The sequence below is a fragment of the Crocuta crocuta genome, unplaced genomic scaffold, assembly GCF_008692635.1.
Source record: "Crocuta crocuta isolate KB4526 unplaced genomic scaffold, BGI_CrCroc_1.0 scaffold127, whole genome shotgun sequence".
NCBI classification, from domain to species: Eukaryota; Metazoa; Chordata; class Mammalia; order Carnivora; family Hyaenidae; genus Crocuta; species Crocuta crocuta.
Genome location: NW_027532008.1, coordinates 1393175 through 1409405, shown reverse-complemented (window position 1 = coordinate 1409405; position 16231 = coordinate 1393175). Strand labels below are relative to the sequence as shown.

The window sequence follows — 16231 nt, the reverse complement described above, 5'->3', positions numbered from 1 at the left end:
GAGGAGACGAACAGATATCTGAGTACACAAAGGTGTTTATCATAACATTATTTATAATAACAAAAAATCTTTCAATGGGGGATTTATTAAATTATTTCATGCAGGGGCTTCAGTGTTGAGACTAGATCCAGCCTGCGGTCTGTTTTACGTGGCTCTTCCTTGAGCTAAAAATAGTTTTTATACCTTGAAAGGGTTGTAAAAGAACAAAACAAGAACATGCAACAGAGATCTTAAGTGGCCTGAAAGCCTAAAATATTAGCCCTCGGGCCCTTTACAGAAAAGCTCTGTTGACCTCTGGGTTAGAATAACTGTCCATCATCAAAAATTATATTAATTTGTACCTATGGATATAGAGAGATGGTCACAGCATACTTTTGAGAGAAAGAAACAGGTTACCTAACAGTATTAGAGCAAGATTCCATTTATATAAAACAGGGTATGAGTGTTTGCAAGTTATCTGTAACAATGGTCTGTAATATTAATAGTGGTTTTAAATTTTCTTTATTAAATGATTTCTATATTGAGCATTTTGCAGAGAGCAGGTATTGTTTTTGAGATCTCAAAAAGCATTTGGAACAAAATTGATTCCACATACTCCAGCAGACCATGCTACTTGGAAACAAATGAGCTTTGATCTAGGCCAAAGCCATTTTGTTCGATTTGTCCCTGCGGTGCAACAAGGTTGACCGGTCTGAGGTGGTGCTCTTATCTTGTTGCTGTTACTGCTTTTCTTTTCAGGTCACTCGCCCGCACTTTGATCTTCATGGGCTGTGGTGTCTTAAAATACCCCTCAGTTTAGCTAGAAACAAATCAGCTGCTTTGGATAAATGATCTGACCTTTCCCTTTGCCACGGCAGATCTGAGTCACTTCAGATTCAGGGCAAACAGGGTCAGGCTCAGGTGTCCTTCAGGGAACCTGGGTTGGTCTGGGTTGAGGATAGAAGTGAGGAGGGGGTGGGAAGGAGGAGCTGGCTCGGTGTGAGCTTTTCAGTCTGTGGCTGGTTCCTTTCAAGCATCAGGCACCTGGACTCCTCCGTCCCACTGGGCCTCCTCCAGTTAGCCCTGTGTCCCCTCTGACCTGGCCCCGTGCTGAGTCCTGGGATACAGCACGAGGGGGACACAGTCCCTGCCTGAAGGATGTCCCAGTCCAGTGTGGAAGACACACAGTGACGTTTATTTCATTGACCAAATGTGTTTTGAGCAATTATTTGTGCTAGGAACTGCTGTAGTTTCTAGATACATAGTGGTGAGCAAGACAAACACCATGCCTGTAGAGAGCTTATATTTTAATTGTCAACAAGAGTGTGTGAGGGGTGCACAGAGTATTTTGGGTCCATGGGAGGGAAGGTGAAACCGAAGTTAAGAGGAAGGTGCCGGGTTTTCAGGGAAAAGCACTCCATTTGAATCTCCACTCAGCCTCTTTCTGACTCTGCATCCTTAGGCAAGTTCCTTTACTGCCCTCTGTTAATTGAGAATAATAAATAGTCCCCACCCTGCGAGGTGCTGGGAGAACTAAATGATGGGAAGTGTTTCCCCGTGCCTGGCACATCTTCAGTGTCCAACAAATGTTTATTATCTAGTAAAAACAAATTTTTTAAAAAAGAGGGGTGTGCCTGGGTGCCGGTTAAATGTCCAACTTTGGCTCGGGTCATACACTCGAGGTTCGGGAGTTCGAGCCCCGCCTCGGGCTCTGTGCTGACAACTTGGAGCCTGGAGCCTGCTTCACATTCTGGGTCTTCCTCTCTCTCTGTCCCTCCCCTGCTCTCACTCTCTCTCTCTCAAAAAGAAATAAAGATTAAAAAAGAGTAAGAAACAAAACACAGGTGTATGGAGTATGTTAAATCATGCCTGAGAAAGACCCGGAACTTGCTGCTTGTCTGTAAATGCTGGCTGCCACCCCCTTGTGACCAGAGGCGTACATTTAGTTCTGAATCGACCTCTCTTCCTCGTGTCTCGTCGTTGTGCCCGTGACATTGTTCTGAGGTTTGTGGGTCTCTCCCAAACCCACCCCGACTGTAAGCAGCTGGGCTCCACACCCCCGGACCATCGCAGGTGCAGGAATGTGTGAAAAACAGAAGGACGCCGCGGAGCCAGCCCACGTCCAGACGTTTACTCCACTTGGTCTTGGCCCCTCGCCGCCGCCACTGTTGATAAGCTAGTGCAGGTGGCAGGGAGCCTGGGGGACAGTGAACAGCGAAGGGCAGAGACCAGATCGAAGGCTGCGACCTGTCGCCACGTTTTGAACCGCACGACTTCGGGTGAGCTGTGTATCTTAGCTCATCTGCGGAACGGGGACGGAATTAGCACTCAGGGCTGCAGTGAGAGGGAAATGAAATCCCTCATTCGTTGGTTTGGCACAGAGCCTGGCCCTTGAAGGAAAAGACACGCAGAGAATATTGCTTAAAGAACACAACATCTCACCCAAAGCTGCCAGACCCGTCCCACGTGGGCCTTGCACGAAGCTGGGGATTTTTTTTTTTTAATATTTTATTTATTTTTGAGAGAGAGATAGAGACAGCATGAGCAGGGGAGGGTCAAAGAGAGAGGGAGACACAGAATCTGAAGCAGGCTCCAGGCTCTGAGCTGGTTGTCAGCACAGAGCCTGATGCAGGGCTCGAACCCACGAACCGTGAGATCATGACCTGAGCTGAAGTCAGACGCTTAACCGACTGAGCCACCCAGGCGCCCCGAAGCGGGGGATGTTTTGAGCACCAGGCACTAAGACATCAGCCACTCTAACCACGTGCCGTGGCTCTGGCTGGGGGAGAACATTCTTACTCGGGGCTTGTCCGCTGAGAAGTGCAGCGCTCCAGAGGCCCGGGAGCATGTTTGGACTTAATGTGCTTCAGGTACAGAGCACACCCGGTCTCCATCAGGTTGAGGTGGTGATGATCTTCCCTGCCCGGTGGGGCTCGTCGGACAGATGATGGAATGGGTTTAAGGCTGGGAAATGAACTTGGCCGGCCACTCGGTGCTTTGTAGGAAGGAGGCCTCACCGAGGACTGAGAAACCAGATCACTATGCTTATTTGTAGGGAGAAAATTCCCCCAGCAGCTGTGTAATTCAAAATGACCTGACGGAGTTAAAAAGCAAAGGATTTCCCAAGGCATCTCAGAGTCAATTGAGGTTTGCCAGGCTTCCTGTCCTCACCCCCAGGGGTGGACCCAAGGGGAACCTTAGGAGAAAAAGCAGAGAAGTATCAGGGGAAAAAACCCCAAAGGGCTGCCAGTTCTTGTGGGCACACATTCTAGTAAGAGACTTTCACATGTGTTGTTCCTAAAAGGCCAGTTACACTGAAATTGCCAACAAGGAAACAGGTTTAGAGAGGTGAAGTAATTCACCCAAGACCACATAGCTGTGTGCTGAAGCGCCAAGATCCACAAGGATTTCCACACCCACACCACACTCTTTTTTTTTTTTAACTTTTTAATGTTTTTATTTATTTCTGAGAGAGAGAGATAGCATGAGCAGGGGAGGGTCAGAGAGAGAGGGAGACACAGAATCTGAACCAGGCTCCAAGCTCTGAGCTGTTGCACAAAGCCCGACGCAGGGCTCAAACCCACGAACCGTGAGATCATGACCTGAGCCGAAGTCGGACGCTCAACCGACTGAGCCACCCAGGCGCCCCCCACCCGCCACCACACTCTTAAACTGAGAAAATAGACACAGTAACAGCACTTTATGATTCACTTTTTTTTATTATGGTATAATACACATTACATAAAACTTACCATTGTAACCAATTGTAAGTAAATTCCCATTGTTGTGCAGCCATTTCCACCCTCCGTCTCGAGAGATTTTTCATCTTCCCAAACTGAAACTCTCTACACATTAAATAATAGCCCCCCAGCCCCCCTCCCCCTAGCTCCTGATAACCACTTTCTGCCTCTGTGAATCTAAGTGCCTCATTATAAGTGGAATCACAGAGGTTTTTGCCCTTTTGTCACTGGCTTATTTCACTCAGTACACTGTCCTCAGGGTTCATGCATGTTGTAGCATGTGTCAAAACTGCCTTCCTTTTTAAGGCTGAATAATGTTCTGTTGTATGCATAGACCACATCTTGTTTATGCATTTATTTGTCAACAGACACTTGGGTTGTTTTCACCTTTTGGCTATTTTGAAGAGTGCTACTTTCATGTATATAGATACCTCTTGGAACCCCTGTTTTAATGCTTTTAGGTATGTACCCAGAAGTGGAATTGCTGGCCCATATGGCAATTCTGTTTTCAATTTTTTTGAGGAATCGCCATTGCTGTTTTTTTCCACAGTGGCTACACCATTTTATATTCCTATCATCAGTGTACTGATTTCTCCACATCTTTGTCGATACTTGATTTTTTCTGATTTTTCTTAATGTTGATTTTTGAGGAGGGGCAGAGAGAGAGGGACAGAGGATCTGAAGTGGGCTCTGTGCTGACAGCAGAGAGCCCGCCTCAGGGCTCAAACTCACAAACTGTGAGATCAAGTTCTGAACTGAAGTTGGGCTCTTAACTGACCAAGCCACCCAGATGACCTTCTGTTTGTTTGTTTGTTTTTTTAAATAGTAGTCATCCTAATAGGTGTCAAGTGGTATCTTATTATGGTTTTGATTTTCATTTTCCTGGTGATTAAGGACGTTGGGCATCTTTTCATGTGCTTCTTGGTCATTTTGATGTATTTAGAGAAATGTCTATTCAAGTTTTTGCCCATTTTTTAATCCAGTTGTTTGCTTTTTTTAAAGTATTGAGTTGTAGAAGTTCTTTATATATGCTGCATAGTAACCCATTATCAGGTATGTGATTTACAAATATTTTCTCTCAGTCTGTGTGGAGCCTTTTCACTGGGTCGATAGCATCCTTTGATGCACCACGTTGTTTAATTTGGATGCAGTCCAGTTTTTCTGTTTTTCTTTTGTTGCCTGTGCTTTTGGTGTCGTATCCAAGAAATCATTGCCAAATCCATCATCATGTAGCTTTTCCTCCTATGTTTTCTTCTAAGAGCTTTATAGTTTTAGCTCATACATTTAAGTCTTTCATCCAGTTTTTTAGTTTGTTTGCTTGTTTATAGGGGGGAGAGAGAGAGAGAGAGAGAGAGAGAGAACCCCAAGCAGGCTCTGCACTGTCAGAGCAGAGCCTGATGTAGGGCTCAAACTCATGAACCATGAGATCACGACCTGAACTGAAATCAAGAGTTGGATGTTTAACTGACTAAGCCACCCAGGCACCCCAAGTCTTTTTTTTTTTTTAAGGTTTTAATGTTTTATTTATTTTTGAGAGAGAGAGAGAGAGAGGACATGCCAGGGTGGGGCAGAGAGAGAGGGAGACAGAATCCATGAAGCAGGCTCCAGGCTCTGAGCTGTCAGCACAGAGCCGATGCAGGGCTTGAACCCGTGAACCACGAGATCATGATCTGAGCCAAAGTCAGATGCTTAACTGACTGAGCCACCCAGACGCCCCGCGCCCAAAGTCTTTCATTCATTTTGAGTTAATTTTTTGTATGGCATAAGATAAGGGTCTAATGTCATATCTATAGCTTTTTGAAATAGGAAAAAAGAAATAGAGACCAATGGTAGGGTTTTGAGGGGTGGGGCAGTAAATGATTCATCTTTCTAGAAAGTTCAGTCTCTCACCCAGTCTTGCTCTTCCCTTCATCTAGCCTCCATGCAATAGTTGAAGTGATCTTTTAAGAAACACACACAAGTCAAATCACATTGCCCTCTTGCTTAAAATCTCCAATGGCTTCCTGCTGCACTCAGAATAAAATCCAAACTTCCTGCTGTGTATGACTTGACCCCTGCTGAGTTCTCCATGCTACATCTTCTGTTACTTCCTCTTGGGCTTACTGCCATTTAGTCACACTTAATTTCTGACCATTCCTGCAGCCCATTAAGCTCTTTGCTGCCACAGGATCTTTACACGTGCTGTTCTTTCTGCCTAAACCAACCTACCTCCTTATCTTCACATGGCTGACTCCTTCTCATTCTTTCCAACCTGGAAGAAATGTTACCTTGTCTTAATCAGCTCAAACTGCCATTTGAGCAGTTCGAGCCAAAATACCATTGACTGGGTAGCTTAAACAACAGAGATGTATTTTCTCACAGTTCTGGAGGCTAAAAATGGAAGATCAAGGTCCTAACATGGTCAGTTTCTGATTAAAACTCTTTTTCTGGCTTCTAGGTGGCCACTTTTTTGCTGTGTCCTCACTTGGCAAGAAGAGAGGGTGGGGGGAAGGAGAGGGAGAGAGGAGCAAGCTCTCAGGTGTCTCTTATAATTCAGTTCATACCACATATTCTCAGAGAAGCCACTGTTGACCTTCCAGTTGAAGCCAGATCTTTCCACAAATCCCCCTCACTCTCTCTCTGGGTAGTGTTCATCACTATACCCTGCCCTTATCCTTCAGGGAAGAGCTGTAATAGTGGGTAACTGTTCATTAATCAGTGCAGCAATTTGTTTAATGTCTGTCTCCTCCCTGAGACCATAAATTTCAAAAAACTAGACTGTCCTCACTCCTGTATTCCTTATTCAGTGCCTGGCACATGCCAGATGCTCGATTAATACCTGTTGGAAGAATGAACAAACCTCAGCCTATAGTGAGTTCACACTCCTTCTTGACTTTTTCACCAACTCTGGGGTGGGGGGTGGGGCAAGAAGGAAGGTAACATGTACAGAAAAGTCATTACCACGTGTTGGCACTAGACAGCATGAATTAAATACCAGCGCTACTCCTTACTGGTCATGTGACTGTGAGCAAGTCACTTCATCTCTTGTGCCAGTGTTTATGTTCCAAAGCCACATATTTGGATGATGCAAAGCAATTCGAAGGGTAGTAACAGGCTGAGCAGGGGTGAGGTACGGGACTGAAAACGGGGTCAGGGGATGGATTCTCTATAAGGGGAGCATTGAGACCCTTAGGCCCTCCACCCCTGCACCCTGCACAATCAGGTGACTAACCACTCTGCAGGAGGTTAATGGTTTTTGCCTCAAGAAGTTAAGCTGGGGGAACTCTGAACTTGGGCCCAGCAGACAGAGAAAGGATCAGAGTGAAGTACTAAATGGAAAGAGGGGGATCCACAGACCTCTCCTCCAGCTCTGGTACCATAATCCTGACAGCCAGAAGTATGCTCCCCAGGCAGGAGGTTAGAGGATTCTTTTTTCAAGGCCCCAGAGAAGAGACATCCTGAAACTGATAGTTAGGTGTTTCCCAATGTAAAAGCTTGGGTTTTGCTTAGTCCCCCTATAGTAAGGCCCACCAGTTGACAGGACCCGCACGCTGATGGACACATGCACACATGTGCACTCTCTCTCTCTCTCTCACACACACACACACACAAACACACACAGCTGCCAATTAGTTATTTAGTGCTTTACTCAAAGATCAACCATTAGTCACATATCACTAGATATTTGAAGGAAATCTCCAGGATAAAAGAAGGAGGCCAAAGTAGACAAATAAACAGAAATGTTTGAAGCAAATAGTGCAGCGAGCAGGAGAAAATACAAAACAGAAACTATCAGTATCCTCAGAGGGATAAGAAAAGATATTGTATCCATGAAATAGGATGCTATAAATGCTATATAAAAAAGAAATAATAAAAGATAGAGAAATGACACTGGGAAAATAAAACATGAGAGCCAAAATAAACTAAAAAAAATCAATAGAAAAATTGAGAGGTAATGAAAAGTGAATTTCCCAGAGGATATACCAAGAAGACAAAGAGATGGAAAATAGGAAAGATAAGAAAATTAAAGGATCAATCAAGAGGCCCAATATCTGACTATTTTCTAGGGATTCCAGGGAAAACAGAAGGGAGTAATTATCAAAGAAGTGAAGCGGGGATATTTCATATTGAAGGACATGAATCTTCAGAATGAGAGAGACCAATACAAATGAAAAACAACCACCTTAAGGCATATCATCACAAGATATCAGAATACCAGGGATAAAGAGAAGACCCTAAAAGTTTTAAAGGTGGGGAGAACAGATTATATACACATCATCAAGAATCAGAATGGTTTCAGATACCTCAGTGGCAACACTGGAAGCTAGAAGATGAGGGAGCCATGCCTTCAAAATTCTGGAGGGAAATTATTTCCAACCTACTATTCCATATATAGTCAAATCAGAAGTGAGGCAGAATAAAGACATTCTCAGACATGTATAAATGGGTATATAAAGGGTATAAAATTTTACTCTCTATGTGTCCTTTCTTAGGAAGTGACTAGAGGAGGTGTTTCACCAACATGAGGGCATAATCCGAGATAGAAAAGACTTGCAAACCAGGAAGCAGGTTCTTCAACACAAGAGGACAGCTATGCAGCTGGTTTAGAAAGCAACTAGTCCCAAATTAAAAGGGAGGAGGAAGACTCCAGGAGGTGAATCACTAGGAAAACAAAAGGAACTGATAGATTATGTGACTGTGTAGGAAAAGCATTTTACAAGTCTGCTGGAATATTTGAGGAGATTTCACAATATGTACATAGAACTAAGCAAATAAGGAAAAAATGGGCAATTACCAACTCCAGGAAAACCAAAAATATGTACAAAAAATAAATTTAATTATAGTATACCGTTTGGTTCGGCAATGGGCAATATCTATATTCATAAGAATGTACACCCTAAAAAAGAGATATTAAACCCCAGATTTTAATTTAACTAAAAATTTAGAAGTTGTGATAAAACTATATTGAAAGGATGGAGAGAGGAAGTGGAGCTGGGTAGTATAAGAAAATTAATACTCGTCTACTGTATTAGGGGGTTGTGGAGAATGTTACTAGTATTCACTAATATCTGGCTTTCCTTGCTTCTGGGCACATAGAAGACTGACCTTGTAGTTGGGTGGGGCCCCATGACCAGTTCCGGTCAGTCACCTGCAGCTGCCTCTTTTCCCTCTGTGTTGTTCGAGGAGGCTTTGGGTTAAGATGGCAGAGCCACAAGACTGAAACAGGCTGGCATTGGTTCATGGAATATAGCTGTCCCGGAGACATTGCATGGACTCTGAAAGGATGAGCAATAAACTTTTATTGTGTGAAGCCACTGAAATTTCAGGATTATTTGTTACTGCTGTAAGCTATTTTGTAAAAAAAACAGTTAAGCCTGGCTTAACTGATACAAACTTCAACACATGCTGTCTAAAGCTGATAAATTAAGAAATAGCCATCTAGGCATATTATTTAGAATCATGGAGATAATCACTAGAAGAATAATAAAAATATTAAAAGTGATTGCCTCTAGGGAGCGGGAAAGAGGAGTTAGGAACCTGTTTTCATTATAGTGGTATGCGACTTTTTTACATAAAGTAATTTGTAATTGCATTATTAGGGAAAAAATAAAATTTTATAAAAATTTGTGTGTGTGTGTATGTGTGTGTGTGTGTGTGTGTGTGTGTGTGTTGAAAGGATTCCCACCAAACCATTACAGTGGCTTTCCTTAGCAGGAAGAGGACGCTAGACTGGGCATCTGAGGAACTACAGATCATGGAAGGCACTGTGGGAAGGGAGTCTACCCCATTGGAATGCCAGTCTGAGGGATCTGATTTTCCTCCAAATGGCAATGGAGAGCCATGGAAGAGTCATAAGCCATAGAGTATTCTGAGCAAATCTACTTTCGTAGTGAGCACTGTGACTCACCCGGATGATGAACTGTGGGGGAGAGAGGGGTCTGCATGGTCTCCATGAGAGCCAGTGGACTAAGACCTGCAGGCAACAAATGTCTGTCAAGGGCCTGATATTTGCCAGGTGCTATTGGTACGCCCAGCCACACAGCAGGGAACAAAATGGACAAAGTGCCCTGCCTTCGGGAAGATTACATGGGCGAGAGAGGCAAACGGAGGCAAAAGAAGTATGAGTCAGGTGGTGGCTCATGCTATCAAGAAAAATGAAGCCCCTTAAGGAGACAGAGATGGTGGGGAGAGGGATACTTTAGATAGGGCGGCCAGGCATAGCCACTTGTGGAGGTGACATTCGAATAGAGTCCTGAATTAGGGAAGGAACAAGCCATGCAAAATGTGGGGTAGAAGGAAGAGCCGTCCAGAGGACCTAAGGTGAGAATGGGCTTGATGTTCCCAAGGAACCGCAGAGAGGCCAGTGGGGTGGGGACGGGGCGTTTCCGTCAAGGGGAAAGTTCTGGGAGCTGAGGGCCTGAGAGGTAGCAGGAACCAGTTCATGGAATACGGAGAGAACCCCGGGGAACTACCGGCGGGTGGGGGGAGAGCCGGAGAGCGGCATGGTTTGTCCAAGGCGGCCAGTAGGGCCAGGCTTGGCAGTCAGTAGTTGAGGAGGAGGTGCGGGCGCTTGTTAGGACGGGAGCCTCTGGGGCTCTGCCCGGCCATCAGTGCGGTGCCGCTCAGCCCTGCCTGGACCAGCTACAGCAGCTGCATCACCCACTTCCCAGCATCCCAGCCCCCTCTGGGAATTGAAGGATCCTCACAAATCAAAATAGCAGGCAAAGAACAGCCGTTAATTGTTCTGCGTAAAAGAAGCGAAATTAGACGAGTCAGCTGTGGGGTTGAGACCGCCTCCCACACAGCTGTGACCCCGCACCCCGCTGAAGACAGACTTCCCGAGAGACTTGCAGTTCTGCTGTCTCTGAGCAAAACTTTCTGCGTCTCCAGTCCCGGGGCAAATGACAGCTATTTGGGGAAGGAGGGAGACAGATGCTGGCCCTGGAGGACAATAAGAGAGTCCTTTTTTTTTTTTTTTTTTTTTAAACTGGAAAAAAATCAGTCCCTTCAGGAAGGAAGAGATTTCGCTGATAGGAGTTCATTCAGTCATTCGAAACACACTGAGGGCACTCAGTGTGCATTCTTCATCTGCTCTCACGGGCACCACCGCGGCCTCCTGGGTGCCCAGCGCCGGACGTGGTTGGTAGCTGGGGGCTTCTAGGGGGTGGAGGCAGCCAGTGCGGCTCCACCTTTGGGGCAGAGTGGAAAGAGAGCACTGCTCCCGAGTCAGGAGGTCTAAGTTCTCGCCTTGGCTCTGCCACTGCGGCTGTATGACCTTGGGTGAGCCATGCCCCCTCCCTGGACTTCAGTTTCCCTGTCTTTTCTCAGTAAGGGCTTTAGGCCACATGATGTTTCTCAAACTTTAGAGCCCGTAAGAGTCACTTGCGGGTGGTGCTTATTGAACAAGATTTCTGGGGTGCCTGGCTAGCTCAGGTGGTACAGCATGTAATGTGACTCTTGATCTCAGGGGTGTGAGTTCAAGCCCAATGTTGGGCCTAGAGCTTATTTTTAAAAAGTAAATTAAAAAGATGAAGATTCCTAGGCTCAGTTGCCATAGATTAAGATTTAGTGGGTCTGAGGGAGGGTCCAAGTATGCATTTCTAGGAATTCTGAAGGGAGTCCNGCTCGAACCCACGAACCGCGAGATCATGACCTAAGCGAAAGTCGGACGCTTAACCGACTAAGCCACCCAGGCGCCCCTAGAGCTTATTTTTAAAAAGTAAATAAAAAAGATGAAGATTCCTAGGCCCAGTTGCCATAGATTAAGATTTAGTGGGTCTGAGGGAGGGTCCAAGTANAGAGAGCACTGCTCCCGAGTCAGGAGGTCTAAGTTCTCGCCTTGGCTCTGCCACTGCGGCTGTATGACCTTGGGTGAGCCATGCCCCCTCCCTGGACTTCAGTTTCCCTGTCTTTTCTCAGTAAGGGCTTTAGGCCACATGATGTTTCTCAAACTTTAGAGCCCGTAAGAGTCACTTGCGGGTGGTGCTTATTGAACAAGATTTCTGGGGTGCCTGGCTAGCTCAGGTGGTACAGCATGTAATGTGACTCTTGATCTCAGGGGTGTGAGTTCAAGCCCAATGTTGGGCCTAGAGCTTATTTTTAAAAAGTAAATTAAAAAGATGAAGATTCCTAGGCTCAGTTGCCATAGATTAAGATTTAGTGGGTCTGAGGGAGGGTCCAAGTATGCATTTCTAGGAATTCTGAAGGGAGTCCTTGGACCACACTTGCATAAAATCACTTTCCCTCAATCTCTTGGGGCTCTTCCTGCTCTGAAATTTGAGGAGTCGCTCATGCAACCCTTCTCTGGGTTTCTCAGATCACTCTAGGAGCGTGAAAGAAACCTGTGTGTTTCTGTGCCGATCATACTGCCCTGGGACAGAATTTCAGTGTCTGCAACCCCCCTCCCCCCGGCTGTCCGGTGCCAAACACAGGCCCTGGTACCGAGGGGGCCATGATGGAAGTGTAGGCCACGCAAGTGGCCAGCTGTGGTGGAGGCAGCTGCACAGCAGCGTAGATCGTGGAGGGATGTTTCACGTGCAAGAGGGCTTAGTCGCAGACATCTGGCTTGGACACCGGCGCTCATGCCCTGGGTTGGATGGATGGGTGAGTCCAGCTGCGTGGGGCTAAGAAGGTCTGGAAGGGGCCACAGGAAGGACTTGGAGCCCTGGTTCACCACAGAGGGCACCCCAGCAGGCCCAAGGCCCCAGCCAGTCTGCTAGGCAGAGTCCCTTCCTCAGAACTGGCCAGTCATATTTCCAGAAGGTCAGTGGAAGAAGCCAGAGGGTCAGGTCACTCTGGTCTAGTGCCCAGCTTCACTGTCTGTATATGAAGAATAATAACTATCATCTGCTGAGCACTTGCATGCTTTGGGCTCAGGGATAAGTGCTGTATGATCTATGAACTCTACGAGGTTGGCAAAAGCACTGCCCCCCTTTTTACAGTTACAGACTCTGAGGCTTAGAGAGTTCAAGTTATTGGTCCAGAGTCCCTCTGTTAGTAACTAGTAGAAGCAGGGTTAGAACCTAGATCTGTTTTCATCTGGAGCCCAGTTTTGTTTTTAACTGTGTTGCTTAGTACCCCTCAGATAACAAAGGATTTTGTCCTAAAATACTGTCTGCCAGAGTCATCCGCAGCCAGAGAAATCCTTTTGCATCTGTTATAGTGAGAAGGAGTGATGCTGCGTCAGGGTGTTCAGGGTTCCCTGCCGCTGACCTTGTGTGTGACTTTGGGCAAATCATTTCCCCTGAGTCTCATGTGAAACTGAAGTCTGTGAAATGGGAACAATTACACACACACTTCTTTTTAAGGTACACAAAGATGAAGACAGCCACCAACATCTACATCTTCAACCTGGCCCTGGCAGATGCACTGGCCACCAGCACCCTGCCCTTCCAGAGTGCCAAGTACCTGATGCAGACATGGCCCTTTGGGGAACTGCTCTGCAAGGTTGTGCTCTCCATTGACTACTACAACATGTTCACCAGCATCTTCACACTCACCATGATGAGTGTCGACCGCTATATTGCTGTCTGCCACCCTGTGAAGGCCCTAGACTTCCGCACACCCGCCAAGGCCAAGCTGATCAACATCTGCATCTGGGTCCTGGCCTCAGGTGTTGGTGTACCCATCATGGTCATGGCCGTGACCCGCCCCCGGGGTGAGTGAGTGAGGAAGCTCTGCCACAGCTACTGACCACAGGAGGCAGCATGGGGACCCCTGTGGGTATGCAGGCCACTTACTAGAGTGGATACAGGTGGCTTCATACCAGTGGAGGTGTGGACTGCTGATCAAAGTGTGGATGGTAGTGAAAGGGTGGGGAGTCAACCAACTGGACACGAATAGTTGGCTGTTGTGAGAATGGATGACTGGTCAGTGGTCAGATGGGTTGCTGGTCAACAGAAATTTATGAATGGGATGGTGGAGGGTTGATCTATGTGGATGTAGCAGCTGGTCAGGAATGTGTAGATGACTGACTTAGAGACAGATGGATGGCCAATGGGGTGAGGGTGTCACTGACCAGGGAGCAGTGGAGGCCATAAGATCTACAGCCTCATCCCAAATGCCCTTCCACCCCAGTTTGAAAACCACCAGCCCCAGATGACCAAGACAAGCCCTAGAGAATGGCCTTTAGAGAAAAACAGACAGGTACATATTCCTCAGAGTAAAAATGGTAACTAGTTTAGTAACTACTTGTATCAGTCAGGGCAGCTGCTGTAACAAGCTGTCTCCAAAGCTCAGTGCTTAACAGTATAGTTTGTTTCTCACTCACATCACAGTCTAATGTGAATCGGAGGAGGAGGAGCTCTGTTCCACAGTCCTCCAGGAACCCAGGCTCCAAATGATGGTTTTGGAATCCTCCACTGCTGGCATGTGGCCAGCAGATGAATATGGAGAAGGAGTGGTGAGAGAGAAGGGCCACCTTTTAGATGTTATGGCCCATCTCCTCCTAGTGATACCTGGTTATGTGGCTCCTGCTTGACATAAGGACGTGGGACAGGAAGTAGTTTTAACCATGTGAAAGACACTGGTCACTTACCTATCTGAGCCACACTGTATCGTGGGGTGTTGAGAAGATTAAATGAGGCTCTGTGTAAAATACTTAAGACAAAGGCAGGGACTCCTACCTCTGACTAGTATGAGCATCCAGGATCAGAGAGGTCAGGTGGCTTACTGAGGGTCACACAGCTAGGCATTTGGTGAAACTTGGCCTAGCACCAAGGCTCCTGCCCTCATATCTGTTGCTCCCATTGCCCCCTGAGTTGGAGGTTTGTGGAGGGTCGGTCCGTAGGTGGAAGGGGAATAGGTTGGTGGGAGGCCTTTTGACCACCCTTAACCCTCACATACAGCTTCTCTGTAATTGGTTTTGACTCAGCAGCTGGGCCCCATTCCTCACTGTCAGCCTTCAGTTTATGGGCCATTAACTGCAGCCCTGCTGGGGGCCAGACCAGATGGGCCTCCTCTCTCCACACTCCATCCCCTGCACACCCTCCCCACTCAGCACTTGTTTCTGTATGCAACTTGCTGTGTGACTGTGGACGAGTGCCGTTCCTCTCTGAGCCTTGTTCTGCCATCTGCACAATTAAGTCGTTGGACTCAGTCATCCCTGAGGGTCCTGCCATCCTGTTGTCCAGTAGACCCCCTCTGTGGATCCCCAGTACCCTTTCTACAATTCTCAGGGTCCAAGTCCACACAGCATGGCTCCTCAAATCCCAGAGTTCCGAGAGAACTTGGGAGGTCCCCAGGACAGTCTCAGGCCTGTTTCTGAATCATAAAACATCCATGAAGGTGCTCACCCAGCCCACACCCACACTCCAGGAACAGGGAGCTCATTCCACCCTGGGTCCACCTCCAGACAGATCTGGCAGTCAGATAGCTCTTCTTGCCATTAAGCTGAGATCTGCCTCCCTGACCCTAACCCTGACTTCTGGACTCTTATCTGTATCTGTCCCTCTGGCCCCACTGCTGCACCAAGAGCTTGAACCGCCTTGTACTAAATGCTTCACATGCCTTAGCCTATTGAGTCCTTGCAATAGCCCTGTGAGGTTTAAGTACTGTTATTAGTCCTTTATGGAAGCTCTCCTAGAGGCTGAATAGTTTGCCCAGGTCCACACCACACATTTGGTAAGGCCCGAGTTGTGTTCTTAACTCATGCCCTTTAGATCAGTCTTAGCAGCACCCCGTTGTAGCTAGTCTGGAAAAGGGCAGGGTGTTTTGAGTTCTCACAATGACTGGCGTTTGGTGTGTTTGGGCTAAACTATATCATTACTGCTGGCCACGGATGCGGAGGCTCCAGAAGGGACTGGAAGAAAATATAGAAAGGAGACCTCCTGGATTAGGGCCAATCCCGCTGGGGTCTTTAAGGATGAGTAGGAGTTCAAGTACAGAAGTGCAGGAGGACATTCGAGGCAGAAGAATTACCTTGCGCCAAGGCCAGGAGGCGGGGTGGGACCGGACCAAGCCAAGAAGGGTAGCGAGCCGCCAGGGGACGCTGAGGCCCACGCACCCCTCACCTGCTGTCTGTCTCTCCTCGTTTCCCCCGGCAGACGGGGCAGTGGTGTGCATGCTCCAGTTCCCCAGCCCCAGCTGGTACTGGGATACGGTGACCAAGATCTGCGTGTTCCTCTTCGCCTTCGTCCTGCCCATCCTCATCATCACCGTGTGCTACGGCCTGATGCTGCTGCGCCTGCGCAGCGTGCGCCTGCTGTCGGGCTCCAAGGAGAAGGACCGAAGCCTGCGGCGCATCACGCGCATGGTGCTCGTGGTGGTGGGCGCCTTCGTGGTGTGCTGGGCGCCCATCCACATCTTCGTCATCGTCTGGACGCTGGTGGACATCGACCGCCGCGACCCGCTCGTGGTGGCCGCGCTGCACCTGTGCATCGCGCTCGGCTACGCCAACAGCAGCCTCAACCCCGTGCTCTACGCCTTCCTCGACGAGAACTTCAAGCGCTGCTTCCGCCAGCTCTGCCGCACGCCCTGCGGCCGCCCGGAGCCGGGCAGCTTCAGCCGCGCCCGCGAAACCACGGCCCGCGAAC

General features: G+C 47.6%; 1 protein-coding gene across 1 annotated transcript in view; it reads left to right on the top strand.

Moving 5' to 3' along the window:
- OPRD1 (opioid receptor delta 1) overlaps window positions 1-16231 on the top strand; it is a 33673-nt gene that overhangs the window by 16419 nt on the left and 1023 nt on the right. Inside the window, exons 2-3 of the mRNA XM_077775511.1 lie at window positions 13007-13356; window positions 15743-16225. Of these exons, the coding sequence (XP_077631637.1) occupies window positions 13007-13356; window positions 15743-16225 (833 nt within the window). The remainder of the gene's footprint in view (window positions 1-13006; window positions 13357-15742; window positions 16226-16231) is intronic.